The 14114-nt window shown below is 34.5% G+C and overlaps 1 protein-coding gene across 1 annotated transcript in view; it reads left to right on the top strand.

Moving 5' to 3' along the window:
• The window catches only part of NIPBL (NIPBL, cohesin loading factor), a 165227-nt gene that overhangs the window by 115714 nt on the left and 35399 nt on the right, over nucleotides 1-14114 (top strand). Inside the window, exons 11-18 of the mRNA XM_009285164.1 lie at nucleotides 2631-2813; nucleotides 6938-7135; nucleotides 7319-7390; nucleotides 7476-7565; nucleotides 8781-8884; nucleotides 10475-10561; nucleotides 12807-13038; nucleotides 13731-13882. Coding sequence (XP_009283439.1) covers nucleotides 2631-2813; nucleotides 6938-7135; nucleotides 7319-7390; nucleotides 7476-7565; nucleotides 8781-8884; nucleotides 10475-10561; nucleotides 12807-13038; nucleotides 13731-13882 — 1118 coding nt within the window. The remainder of the gene's footprint in view (nucleotides 1-2630; nucleotides 2814-6937; nucleotides 7136-7318; nucleotides 7391-7475; nucleotides 7566-8780; nucleotides 8885-10474; nucleotides 10562-12806; nucleotides 13039-13730; nucleotides 13883-14114) is intronic.

Raw genomic sequence — 14114 nt, 5'->3', positions numbered from 1 at the left:
TAGGGACATGGTTTAGTGGGCATGGTGGTGTTGGGTTGACGGTTGGACTCGATGATCTTAGAGGTCTCTCAATGATTCTATGATTCTATGATTCTATGATTCTATGGATGTCCAGGTGCAACTTGTTGTTAATCCCCTTTCCTGATCAGTATGGGTCAGGACCAGTGCAGGACTGATAGAGGAAAATACAATAATTCTATTGTTCTCCTTTCTGCTGTTCCCTACTTGAATAAAAAAAGCTTTACATATTCCCTAATAAAAGAAAAAAGGGTAACCTTATACTGTCATCTGAAATATCTGTAACAGGAGAGAGTGCAAATTCAAGTATTAGTTCAATTTAGCACTGGAGAACATAGAAAACTTGGAACTTTTGAGAAGGAAATAAAGTTATTTTTCCAATTATTTAAGTAGTTGCATTTTTATTTTTTCATTGATGTCTAATTAACACTGTGGTAACTGATTTATTTTTAATGATTGAATAGTGTTCTGCCCTGGGAACAAAGTCAGTAAGGAAAGCAAGATTAGATACTCCTAGGAGGTAGGAGAGTATTAGTCTGTGATTTTTGTTTGTTGTTCGGGGATTTAATGCAACTTTTGTTCCTTTACTTGTAGCTGGCTTTTGCAATGTCTTTGTTTGCCCAGATTTACTGTAGGCTTTATGCTATGTGTGTAGTCCTTCTGATTTCAATGAAATTACCAACAGTGCATAGAATTGAGAATATGTGTTAGCCAGGATCTGAGGCCCTCTAGCGATTGCATCTGTGGAAATTGTCTTAAAACTTGTGTATGTGAATTTTCTTGTAGTATGGGGCTGGATGTAAGCTAAGTCTCTTCAGGCACTGTATAGTCATACAAAAAGACATGAAGTATTAGTATGGGGACACCACCGCTCAGGTGCACGGCTGTGCAGCAGCTGGATTAGACCTGGCTATCATCCAGTCAGCTGCTGGTACACACAGAGGAACTGATCTGTCCATGCTGGCATACTTCTGCCTATCTTCAATCAAGTGCCCAGCCTGCAGAGAATAATCATGTCACAGCAACATGGTCAACCACACTGTGAAATGTTTTCTAGCATTTTTGAAAGCAATATTGAGAATTTAGGTAACTTTGGCAAGTGGTGATTATCTAAGGATGGTAACACAAATAAATAAGAGTGACCTCAGCGTGGGGGAAGCAGGGACAACTTCCACTACTAGTTTTACTTTATAGATATTTTTCTACCTCCATTCGAAAACCCTAGTATTTTAAGTTAAATCTTTTTTAAAAATGCACTTAAGTGCGATGACTTGCTGAACATACTTGACAATTATAGAAAAATAATTTTCTGATCACTAGTTTCATTGCTTGTAGGCAATTTTTATGGATGTAGATGCATGTGAAACCAGTAATATGTGAGACTTGTTAAAAATTTTGTTGCTGGAAACTATTTTCTCATATTAAAGCTCTTCTATTTGCAGTTAAAGATGTTTAAAGAGGGAAAGAAAAAAGAAAAAGACTAATCTTGGATTAGAAGATAGGATATTAGTGTAAAAATGGAAATACATTTTAGAAAGTTATGTTAGTGATACAGTGAATGCAATTAAAAAGTTAATTATCATCCAGAAGATGATTTTTTTGAGGATTGTGTATGAGTATAGCAATTGGCCTAGAGAGGATTTCCTCCCTAAATAGTATAGTATGCTTTGGGAAGGAGAGAGAGGTGCTTATGAGAAAGATGTTCCATTGTTGGAAAAAGGTTAACAGTTTAGTCCAATCATCTTCAAATCTGTGCAATAGTTTCTTTGATAAATAAAGGTAAGACATCAAATAAACAAATCCCCAAGAAATACTTTTGAATTAATTTGGTTTCCTTGTGTCAGTTGTAAAAATTTTGACTGCAAATCTCCTTCATTCTGACTGCATATGGGTCTAATGATAGTTTCAAAATGTGATGAGAATGGTGTGATGTTCTCTACGCGTTTACCTCTGTGGAAGAGAAACCTGATGTGGTCCAGCTAGCTGTTTGTCTATATTAAATAAAAATCTTTCAACTTTGCTTTGTAACAAAATCAAGCAAAAATTTGGGTTGCATTATAAAACTACTAGTAGCAGGTAAGAAAAAATCTGAGGCAGAGGTTGGGTTGTCAATGATTTGGCCTGTGTTTAGGGATAAGACCCCAGTGGTTCTGCCACAGATTGTCCCTGCTTACTGGAAAAGGGAAGATTACTGTCTTGTGTACACTAAATAATATGAATGAGAATAAACAAAAATGTTAATGAGGCACAAAGACTCCTTAATTTACCTGGATTGTTAGAAAATCTGTTAAATTCAGAGGATGAACTGAAATAAGACTAAATTTTGTGGAAGTAGAGCAGGGGTATCTTTTTACAAAGGAAATTCGCTGATTTGAGTTTGTTTATATGCCTGAAAAAATACTTTATTGAAGGAGATATGTATGCAATTTATTATATTAATTTCTAATTGTAGTGTGAACAATAAATGCAACTTTAAAAAGGGCTGTCAGATACATCCAGGTATTTGTGGTGGTATTATTAGTGGATAAGCAGTTCCTGAGAAAGGACTGTAGTGTTGGGCCCTTGTTTTTATCTTCAGGTTCACATTTGCTCTTCTTACTCTCCGTTAATAGGTAGCATAGATCAGTCAGTCTTAAAGGAGTTGCCTCCTGAGCTCCTGGCAGAAATTGAATCCACCATGCCACTTTGTGAACGTGTGAAAATGAACAAGCGCAAACGTAGCACAGTTAATGAGAAACCAAAATATGCTGAAATCAGTTCTGATGAAGACAATGACAGTGAAGAAGCTTTTGAATGTAAGTAGTACGTCGTTCTGTTCCTACTGCTAAAGAAAGCTAATATTTTGCTTTTAACAAAAGATACGTTTTTTTTTTTTAAGTTGGCTACCCCAAACCATATGGAAACAAGTTTGCTGTCCTGACAGCTACTTGGGCAAGAATGCTTTTTTTCTTTTAAAAGAAAAATTACTTGACTTCCAATTGTCACTCAAGATGAAAAGCAGCTAGTTGTTAAATTTCTTTTCCTAATTACCTTATGGGAAGCCACTGCCTAGATTTTTTTTTTTCAGTTGTACTATGAAACATTTTTAGCCAACCAGATTAAGGAAAATGTCCTCTAAAGCAGCACAGACAACTTGCATACAAAGGTATGCAAAGAAAAATTTCAGTAAATAAATTTTAAATTATTCTTAGTTTTATTGATAAGAAAAGTGAAGGATCCCCTGTTGAATTTTTCTGACATGATAAATTGAGAATCTTACTGCCCAGAAGTTTCTTAAAATATTTCTTCTTCTATTATTTCTCTGGCATATTGCTTGAAAAACTGGAATTGCTTTTGATGGGTTCTCAAAATACCATTTACTGATGATACTATTCTTGAATTAACTGTTTTCAAAGGAAGAGAGGAAGCTTGTAGTTAGAATTTTGCTGTGCAATCGGATAAAGTTCCTAAGCGTCAAAAAATTGTTGTATGCCTCTAAGTTAGGAAGGGATTTCCTACTTGCTAATAAGAGTATGGTTAGTTTGTCTATGTGGTAGTTCAGTTAGCCAACACTGAAAACAAACTCTATAATAAATGGAGTGAATCAGTTCAGTCTGAGTTAACATCTTAGCTGTGTTACCCATGCAGGGCTACAGGAGAAATGCCTATTGCTGTTAACCTGAGAAGGCATCTTGCTTACAATTTTTTCCCAAGTTTAGACTCTTTCCACCTTTGCTTATGTAAACATCTTACTGAACTTTTGTAAAACACAATGTTTTGCTTTTGAGTCTTTCTTAGGGTCCAAAAGAGAAAGATTCATTTGTTTTGTTTTTTAATACATTTCAAGTTCTTGTCCAACAGATACACAGTGCTTATGCACACATACACGTAAAAATTATAATAGCGATACCTCTGATCTTTATCAAAGAAGCAGAAAAGAATGGCCTTTTGTTTGGTTGGTTTTGCTTTTAATTAAAACTGAATAATGCTGCTTTGAGCGTGAGTATGAGATCTTGAAGTATCAGTCTTGATTATGGCAAAGGATTAATGATCATTTGCTTCATTCAGGATTCTATATTCTCTGTTTACTTTATCATATCACCTGTTTATGATGATAATAATCTGGAACAGTGAATTAAAAAAATAAATAAGTAAAGCAAAATTATTTAAGTTGGTTGGGAATGGAGAGAATTGTCAAGAATTTCAGATACTTTAATCCACCTATTAGCCACAGTGGCTATTGAAATTTGTAAATACAAAGTAAAGCAAATTAAGGAAGACTTTCACAGTAATTACATGCTTTAAGGGATTCTCAGCTCATTATATCCACTCGAGATCTGGCCATCATTCTAAACAATTCAGTGAGGACATCTGGTTTAAAAAGAAATTATAATATTTCTCAAAATATACTGTAGAACTGAATTGAATTAAAACGAGACAAAATGATCAAGAGGAGGAAAGATTTGTGACAAGTACACTGATCAGATTTGTATTGTTACAAATATGTATTTCAGAATTCTTTTGGTTGTCTAAAATTGAACTTTAAAAAATATGTAATAGTGATTGTTATAGAATAAGAGAGATTTCTTTGAGTATCTCATGAGGAAGGGACTTTCTATTCAATTAAATGTTGAGAAATTAAGAATTGATGAAATCATTCTCATACAGTAAGTGCTAAATGTGTTATTGCATAAATGTTTGGCAGAATTCAGAAGGAAATTGGGTATTTATATTCCAAATAGTCTTTGTTTATGTATAAAATCAGTAATAACTCTTGAAATGTTATTAAAAATTAAATTTTTAGCCAATTTTATCTACTTCAAAATAAATTTTGTAGAGCAGTGATTGTGAATAGCTGTTCCCATGTTCATCTTATTGGCCTTCCAGAGCCAGCACAACTGTAACACGTTCTGTTTTGTTGTGCAGCATTGATAAACTGGTCAATTTAAAATTCGAAAAGCAATATTGGAAGTTACTTTTCTCATGGAGATGTAGCTGGGGTCAGAATTCGTCCTACAGAGCTTAAATTGATACTGATGATTTGTAAACTGTGGAGACAGATGTCATCTGCCTCCACAAAATACTGTCTCATGGGAGACAAAGAATCAGTTAAGATGTGTAAAGTCTTTTCCCATAAAACACTTACTTTCTTCTCCAGTACTCTCACTCCAGGTATCCAAGATGGCTCTCCATTTCTTCAATTGCAGTTAACTCTTGACCAGTTTAGACAGTGTTAGTAGCTCAGGCATCATGAACATGACTGTACTGCCTCCAGAAGCAAGTCTGATCCAGAAGCAGTACAGCTCAAAGCCTGAACTGAGTTATTACCTTAAAGACACGGACCACCTCTGTACAGAAGTTTTGTACTACATTTTCAGAAGTGGGAGCCCTCTAGGGTGCAGTGCAGAGCATTACTATCGCCTCAGGTTTAATTTTTTTTAATTAATTCTGAGCCTGGGCTGACGATTGATTATATCCTGGTACATATACCAGGTGTGACTATATCCTGGTGTGTTTCCTATGCTTCTTCTATAAATTGGGGTTGTGGGAAGAACTTATCAGTTCAGTTCCAGTTCTGTATAAATGCTTGGAGCCATTTTGCTCAGAAACAACCCTATATACAGTCATACCTCTCTAAACTTCAGGAGACTTTGGTAGATGCACACAGATGTCAGGGCCGTTATATGCAGGTTCACAAGTATAAACTCTGCTAGTCTAGAATGTGATGTTTTGGAGCTGTTTTGATCTTCACAGCACAGTCTGTGTTAGATACCTCTTTGCTAGCCCAGTTATTCTGCTATATTAGATAATGGAGAGTTGGCTGATTTCATGGATGAAGCTACCTCCTCCTCCATATCCTTTTTCTATTACATCTTAGCACCCTCTCCCCTTCAAGAAACCCAAGACTTTCTTCGAAAATAACAGAGAACTCTCCATTCCACTCCCCCACTTTATTTCCACCAAATCTCTGTTTCTGTATAGAACGTTTATTGCAGTTTCTTCAAACATTCACTTCTGCTGGGCTTTTTGGTCCTGAATGAAAACTGGTTATAATAACCTTTTGTGGTACTGACTTGCTGTCTGGCCCGGAATTGTGACTCCAGTTTTCTACTTTACAATGAATTTCCTATAATATATATCAAGACAAAATTTTAGTTGCCTTGGCAAAACAGATTATCTTTAAGCAATGCCAAGTCTCATTGGAACTTGCTGTGTTAGATGGGCAAAGCAATCACTGAATTGAAATATGGACAACCAGTAATAGTCACAATTTAGATAACTGAAGAAATTATCTCAGTGTTCTCTTATGAAAGGATGAAACTTATTTTGATTTGTTCCACTTTCCTTACTTCACTTAAAAGGACAAATGCCCCATAAATTTGTATTTTTAAATGTTTTTTGGTATCTTTGCCAGTTTCAGGCATAGTTTTCACATAATTCAAAAGAAATCGTTAGAATAAATAGTCACAATTTAGATAACTGAAGAAATTATCTCAGTGTTCTCTTATGAAAGGATGAAACTTATTTTGATTTGTTCCACTTTCCTTACTTCACTTAAAAGGACAAATGCCCCATAAATTTGTATTTTTAAATGTTTTTTGGTATCTTTGCCAGTTTCAGGCATAGTTTTCACATAATTCAAAAGAAATCGTTAGAATAATGCCATAACAGAATTTTATCTAATAGTTTTAGAGTGTTCACTTGTTTTACAGAACAGCTATACAACAGTGTTTAACTTGCAAATCATAGAATCATTTAGGTTGGAAAAGACCTCTAAAACCATCAAGACCAACTGTAAACCTAACACTGCCAAGTGCACCACTAAACCATGTCCCTAAGTGTCACATCTACACATCTTTTAGGTGGTTAAAAATGTTTAATTTTGAGCTATTAAAAGTAGAATTTTTGTACTTATAATGAAAATGCATTTCATTTCTAGCTTCTCGTAAAAGACATAAAAAAGATAGAGATGAAGCTTGGGAGTATGAAGAACATGACAGAAGAAGTTCTGGTGACCATAGGAGAAGTGGTCATTATCATGAAGGAAGGAGGACTTCTGGTAGTGGCCGTTACCGTAACCGCAGTCCCGATGACTCTGATATGGATGATTATTCTCCTCCCCCTAGCCTCAGCGAGGGTAACTGATCATTTTAAGAGTTTAATTTTATTCCATAATACTAGTGCATTTTTAATGGGTATGTTAAACATTTTAAAATAAACATCTTTACATGCAGTATTGAATACAAGTGTAAGAAATGTAAATAACCCTTTATTTCATTTTTGAGAAAGTATTTGTTTCACTCTTTATTCTCTGAATTAGTGGCTAGAAAAATGAAGAAAAAAGAAAAACAAAAGAAGAGGAAAGCTTACGAACCTAAACTAACACCTGAAGGTAATTTTAGAAGATCTATTTTCTACTGTTTGTATTTTCTGTATTGTATATAAAATAATTATTTTAAAATTTCTTTTTTCACCAGAAATGATGGATTCTTCAACTTTCAAAAGGTTTACTGCTTCAATAGAGAATATTTTGGAAAATTTGGAAGACATGGATTTTACAGCTTTTGGTAATATGTCAGAAATTTTCAAAATGCTTTCACCAATTAGAAACACAAGAAACACCAAAAACTTTGTATCTCAGTATTTTCGAACTTCCTTCTTGGTGATTTAATTGCCTGTGATACATGCTAGGGCATACTGCATTATATCGCTTCCACCTTGAGTGGTGGCCTTTACCTTTCCAATTTCACTTGCTGCAGGAGGAAGATCCTCCTTCCTCCTCCCTGCAGAATCCGAAAGGGGCATAAATCATAATAAGACTAATAGTAGTCCCCTGGAATGGAAAGGATACCTCCTTGGGATGTCATTAGGGTGTTATCTTCTGACAAACATATCTTTGTAAATAACACTAACATAAGATGGTTCTCTTGCTAGTAATGTCTGAGGCACATAATTTTGCATCTGTTGTGGCCTTTGACCCAACAGATTGGTTATTCAATTCAGGCAGCAGAGTCCTTATGCATTTATGGCTGAGGCACTGAATCACTGTATGCTCCTTATACGTCTCAGTTGAAAACCAGCCAGTGTAGCATAAGTGTCTGAGGAAGTAGTTTAGGTTAACCAAGGTGACTTTCTGTTGAAATAGGCAATAGACTATTTGTTAATTTTTTTCCTAACATCTTTGTCACAGGATTAGAACAAGGGGAGGAGCATAGTAAACAAATCACTACGGTTTTTAAAGCAATAGTGTATACAACCTTGGACCTAAAAGTGAAGTCATTGGTTCTTTCTCTGTCTGGTACCATCATGGGTTTTTTGTAAGGGTAAATATGATTAAGACACAGTGTGTCCCAAGGTACTTAATTTCATATGTGTTTTTCATCTATTGCCCTTCCCCAGATTTGAACTTTAGAATTAGGACTACCATCATTTAAGATTTGTTTTACTGAAATGAGGGTGATGACACAACAGCTGCAATAAGTGGGTTTTGCTACATTAAAAATTTTTTGCTTATGACTTTCAGAAATGGATGTCTCATGTTACACTGTTAAATGGTATTTCAGAACCAGCCATATTTAACAGGTAGTCGTTTTAACACAACCAAAAGTTGTCATCATCGGGTCTTCATTAGATGGACCTATTTGGAATTGGTAGATGCTAGATATTTGGAAAATCAGTTCTTTTTCTGCAGTTGGCTTTTTCATATTTGCTGTAAAATATTTCCGTGAAGTCTGATTAAAAATATGATTCTAATTTTTTTTTTTTTTTTTTTTTTTTAAAAGGCGATGAACATGAGATTCCACAGGAATTGCTACTGGGAAAACATCAGCTTAGTGAGTTGGGTAGTGAATCTGCAAAAATCAAGGCAATGGGCATTATGGACAAGGTACATCTTCATAGTCTTTAACTCTTTTTGAACATATAATTTTGATCAACATCCAAAACTTGTATATCCCCTGTAATAACATTCCACCCTCTTCAGGTGTGCATGTGACAGATACTGTGAACAGTTGTGCTTCTGCTGACTTAGCTGAAGTGCTTAAGAAGTTACCACATCTTAGCTGTTACTGTCTCTGAAGCTGAGACAGTTTTGTTGAATAGTCCTTCTCTGTGTCAATGCTGACTATATGCCAATATGTAATACCCATGCCTGAGCAGTAAAACCTAAAATAATTAATCTACTTTCACAAAAGCACGTCAACCTATAGGCTTTACTCCTTGCAGCTGGTGTTGAGCAACCATAGTAAATCAGAACCTGCTGGCAAAGTAAAAAAAATCCACTCTTTCTGATACATGCCATTAGTGCAATGTAAATGTATGATGTCCAGCCAGCATCACGCTGAATTGCCTGCTTCCTCCATCTGTCCAAAAAGGCCTCTCAAACTTAGAAGATTTAACACCCCAGGTGATAATAAGATTCACTTTCTGTAGACTGCATATTGTGGTTTCTTTGCCATACTCTTTCCGACTTCAGCTCAAGGGAGCTTTTTGTTGGTGCAAACTGTTGGTATCACACCTCTAGAAACAATGTTCTTGCTTTCCTTATCTTCCTGGAGCTCTTGGCTTTGGGCAGTCTTATGTTAAACTCTTGCTCTGCCTGCTCATGACCACTTACTATGTTTATGAAGTGTCTGTGAAGCCACTTATTATAAAAGTCACTCTGAAGGGTCTTCTTTAGTCCAAAATTTAGATATTCTTCCTAGACTTTTCTTCAATATCCCTACCTTCCTTTGTAGCATGTTGTCAGCCTCAGTGTTTCTCTTTCCTGATAGTTCTCACCTTTAACCTCTGTTCCCTACTTTTCACGCATACATACATACATACATAAATTCAGAATTTTGTTGCTTCCAAAGGTGAGCGCCAATAGTGCCTGGATGAGTGAAACTGGCTCTCCTCAAGTTTAGCATATTCTACAAATTATTTAATCATAATTCTGTAGAAGATCAGTAAGTGAGTTTGAGTTACTATTTTCAACATGCTAGTTCTTTAAGTTAAGACTAATATTAAGAATACATTTCCTTTTTACTAGCACTCAAGTATCAGGGAATTTTATTTCTGCTTGTTCATGGAATTTGGATTTTCTCCTAATAAAGCTGTATATGTTCAGTTAGAATTTGTGATTGATACTTGGATTTGGTAAATTTCTGTTTCTAGAAGCAAAAGTGTATAACTATACAACATTAATGACAGATATGCAATTTTAAATCTATTTCTATGGAATTTGCTGCTTGAAAATGCAGTTTGATTGCAATCTTAGAATATATTTCACCTCATTTAGTTATATTATCAGCATTTCAATCGTGCAGTGTCGGAAACCACAGAAATCAAGATCTGATCCCTATCTCCAATTGCTTACAATTTTAAGTGTTTCAGATTATATAACAAGTTCTATCCTTCATCCTTGGACATTCTTTTCAGCAGTTTGGAAGCCTTTATGTTCCTGCAGTTATTTGATGTGTTTCTTTTCTTGTTTTAGCTCTCAACAGATAAAACAGTAAAAGTCCTGAATATTTTGGAGAAGAATATTCAAGATGGATCAAAACTTTCTACATTACTTAACCATGTGAGTTTCAAATTACATAATTTCACGACATTGTGTAGAATAGAGTTTTATTCACTTGAGTCCTATATTTAGTGATAGTTTCAAATACTGTGTGTGTGTGTGAAAGGAATTTCTGATATAATATGTATGTGCCTGAGATTGCTAAATTTTAAGATTTGAAGTAAAATTCAATTGATATTTTTTCAGTACTAAACATGTTTTACTATAGTACTGATAACTAACAGATGTATTTGGAGCAACTGAGTTTTCTTCTGTTTCAATTTTAAATATTACAGTTCAATCCTGAAATGTTCATGGTAACTGGTGTAATTTGCACCATTGGACATTTCTTTGCTACTTTGCTACATGTCCATCAAATGACCCTTCCACAATGAAAGAAGTACTACAGCTTTCATGTAGAGTGTATTCTTCTCCTGAGCATTAAGAAAGGAGGAAGCGCTTTGTTTAGGTCTGTTCTTATGCTGCAAAGTTAAAGTTGTCAACGTAAACAAAATTAACAGGAATTTTAAGATTTTAGGGTTTTTTTTCCTGATACACCTAGAACTACATGGGGATTTGGAGTTTTTATGTGGTTGATACATGATATTTCACATTTCATTTATTTCTACACTTTCTAGTCAAAACAATATTCTAGCAAGAATAGAGTTCTTGAGTTTTATGGAGAAAAACCCCTTGATCTGCAGAATTAGAGAGTAATTATTTATATTGGAAAGGAAGAATTTGAACTTGCAAATCAAAACCAGAGACACGTTATTTGTACCTAAATACTTTCATCTAGATAGTTTTTAGGGTTTTCAAAGTTTCAATATATGGTTCTGAATGTCTTCAGCAATATGAAAAATCAGTGAAAAGAAGGTGTTGGTTTACCTGCTCTACTTCACTGTGATTAGGTCTTTATGCTAATGCTTTTAAAGTTATTTTTTTCTTTTAGCTTTTTGTAGTAAAACTCAAGATTATTAAGCAGTTAATGAAATTGTCCAATGATTGCAATTCAGAGACAAAGCTTTGATTAAAAACAGAAGCAATCTTTAGCCAAACAAGTTCTAGATTTTTCTTAAAACCTATTAAACATGATTCAAATCATTATGGCAAAGAAAGCCTCTGCTAAGGAGTCAGCTTACTTCTTTTGCAGTGCAGTGAAAATATCCTACCTCCATGTCAGGATGTTTTTCAGAGGCAGAGTGCACTTGCATGTTCTTTTTATTTCCAAGATTAATGAGCAAAAAAACCTGGAAAATATTTAAAACTACTTGGGTTTTTTTTAAGCCTCATTTGTGTAAGGATCAAATGACTTAAAGCCATTCTATGCAGGAAATTTACAGGGATCTCCCGATTTGCAGTTTTCTGTTGATTTGACAAATATATATATATATCTCATATATATAATGTACTGTGATACTGGTTTAGATTCTCTTACCCCAAAGGGAAAAAGTTGATATGGTTTCACCAACCCCTTATTTTTACAAGGAAAGCCAACAGTGTTGAACTGTGGTGTCATACAGACAGGAAAGATGCTTTTTCTCTGTAGGCTATATCTGTACCAGGGAAGCTATGAAAAATTCTACTAGGTTTTGCTATAAATAATGTTATTACAATATTTAAGTAGTGTTGGGGGGTCATAATTAACCTCATGTATGTTTGGTTTTGTAACTTGTACAAACACAGAAATACAGAGATTCTGTACCCTGTGCTAAATCTAAATGGATATATTTGATAAGACATGTTTTAAACCCACTGATAATAGATGGGTTGGTCTATGAAGCAGTGAAAGCTGTGTACTTATGAGTTTCATGTGACTTGTAAGAGTCGTCTTGTGTAAGAATTCCCTCTAGTGGCAAAAATCAGACTGATCAAAGCAGCAACCGGTGTGCATAGTCCACTGAAGAAAACACTAGATGAATGAGTTTAGATTTTGCATAAGGTACCTCAGTCTTAAGTAGAGTATGTGGCAATCTTCCCTCATAGTGCTTCCCAATGATACACAGAAAGCTTCTTTGTGTTCTAGCAGAACAATACAGTGAGACTTTGAAGACTTGTAACTTAGGGAGACATATTACAAACATGTTGCTAGTAAAACAAACATGAGTTGATTTCTAAAACAAACTATTCTTGTATCAAAAGGAAATACAACATTTTATACACGTGTGTGTGTAAGTATATTAAGGTAATGTTATTATCTTTTACTTGGTAAGGATAAAAATTTGTTGTCTTGTTCACCCTATCCTGTTTTTCTTGACTGTTACAGAACAATGACACTGAAGATGAGGAGAGATTATGGAGAGATCTTATTATGGAAAGAGTGACAAAATCTGCTGATGCTTGTCTTACAGCTATCAATATTATGACATCACCAAATATGCCTAAAGCTGTATACATTGAGGATGTAATAGAAAGAGTTATTCAATACACAAAATTTCATTTGCAGAACACTCTTTATCCTCAGTATGATCCTGTGTATAGAGTGGATCCTCATGGTGGTTAGTATGCTAAGAAATTTTAAAAAATCTTTCCACATTAAAAAAATATCAAAACATAATCTACTGTATGATGATGCAAGTGATATGACTTTCTGGAATAAGATTTTTAGATGCAACTCTTACACTGATAGTTCTTCCATATTGCATACAGCATCCTGAACTAATGCTTTGTGTTAGTTTGAGGATGATGAAATGTAGAGTAAAAAAACAATGAATAAAATGTGTCCTCTGAATAACTTAGTCATACATCTTGGTTTACTGCAATAATGTCAATATAACCAAAGTATTTAGAAGTTTGTCTGAAGTTCAGCTTCTGTGTATAGTTATTATATGTAGGAATAAGTCATTTTATAGTCATAATCTCTGTGTATATAATGATTTATTTCAGTGAAAACTACTTAGCATTTAGTATTTTATTGTCACATGCATACCTTTAGATGCAGGTGTCCAACTTGAAGAACCTTTTTAAAAATCTTGGATCCAGAATTTAGAGCAATTATGAAAAATTAGTATCATGTGAAATTCTTGCTTTCCAGCTGATGCTACTAAATAGTTTTTCTTCTGTAAGCAATTGCTTTTACAAAGCTGTAGTCATGCAGTTGTTTTGGGGACACTTTTTGAGGAAGATCATCTCTCTAATATTTGATGTGGAAACATTGAAAAAATTAATGAAGATATTTTTTATTTTCTAGGTGGTGTTTTAAGTTCAAAAGCAAAACGTGCCAAGTGTTCCACCCACAAGCAAAGAGTTATAGTGATGTTGTATAACAAAGTTTGTGACATTGTCAGCAGCTTGTCAGAGTTGCTAGAGATACAGCTTCTTACTGATACGACTATTCTTCAGGTAAGTTTTATCAGAAGAACTTCTGTCTGAGAATGTTTGTTTTTCTTTTCCCAGAAAGAATGTAAAGTATGATTGTCACAGTGACATGAAGTATGAAATCAGTACAAACTTTTGAATTACTAACATCAGAGTGACTGGTTTGTTGTGTGGTAGGTAATCATAGAATCATTAAGTTGGAAAAGACCTCTAATCATCGAATGTCCAACCGTCGACCCAACACCACCATGTCCAC

This window comes from Aptenodytes forsteri, unplaced genomic scaffold (genome assembly GCF_000699145.1).
Source record: "Aptenodytes forsteri isolate BGI_AS27 unplaced genomic scaffold, ASM69914v1 Scaffold120, whole genome shotgun sequence".
NCBI classification, from domain to species: domain Eukaryota; kingdom Metazoa; phylum Chordata; class Aves; order Sphenisciformes; family Spheniscidae; genus Aptenodytes; species Aptenodytes forsteri.
The sequence above is the reverse complement of the archived record's forward strand: the minus strand, read 5'-3'. Positions and strand labels throughout refer to the sequence as shown.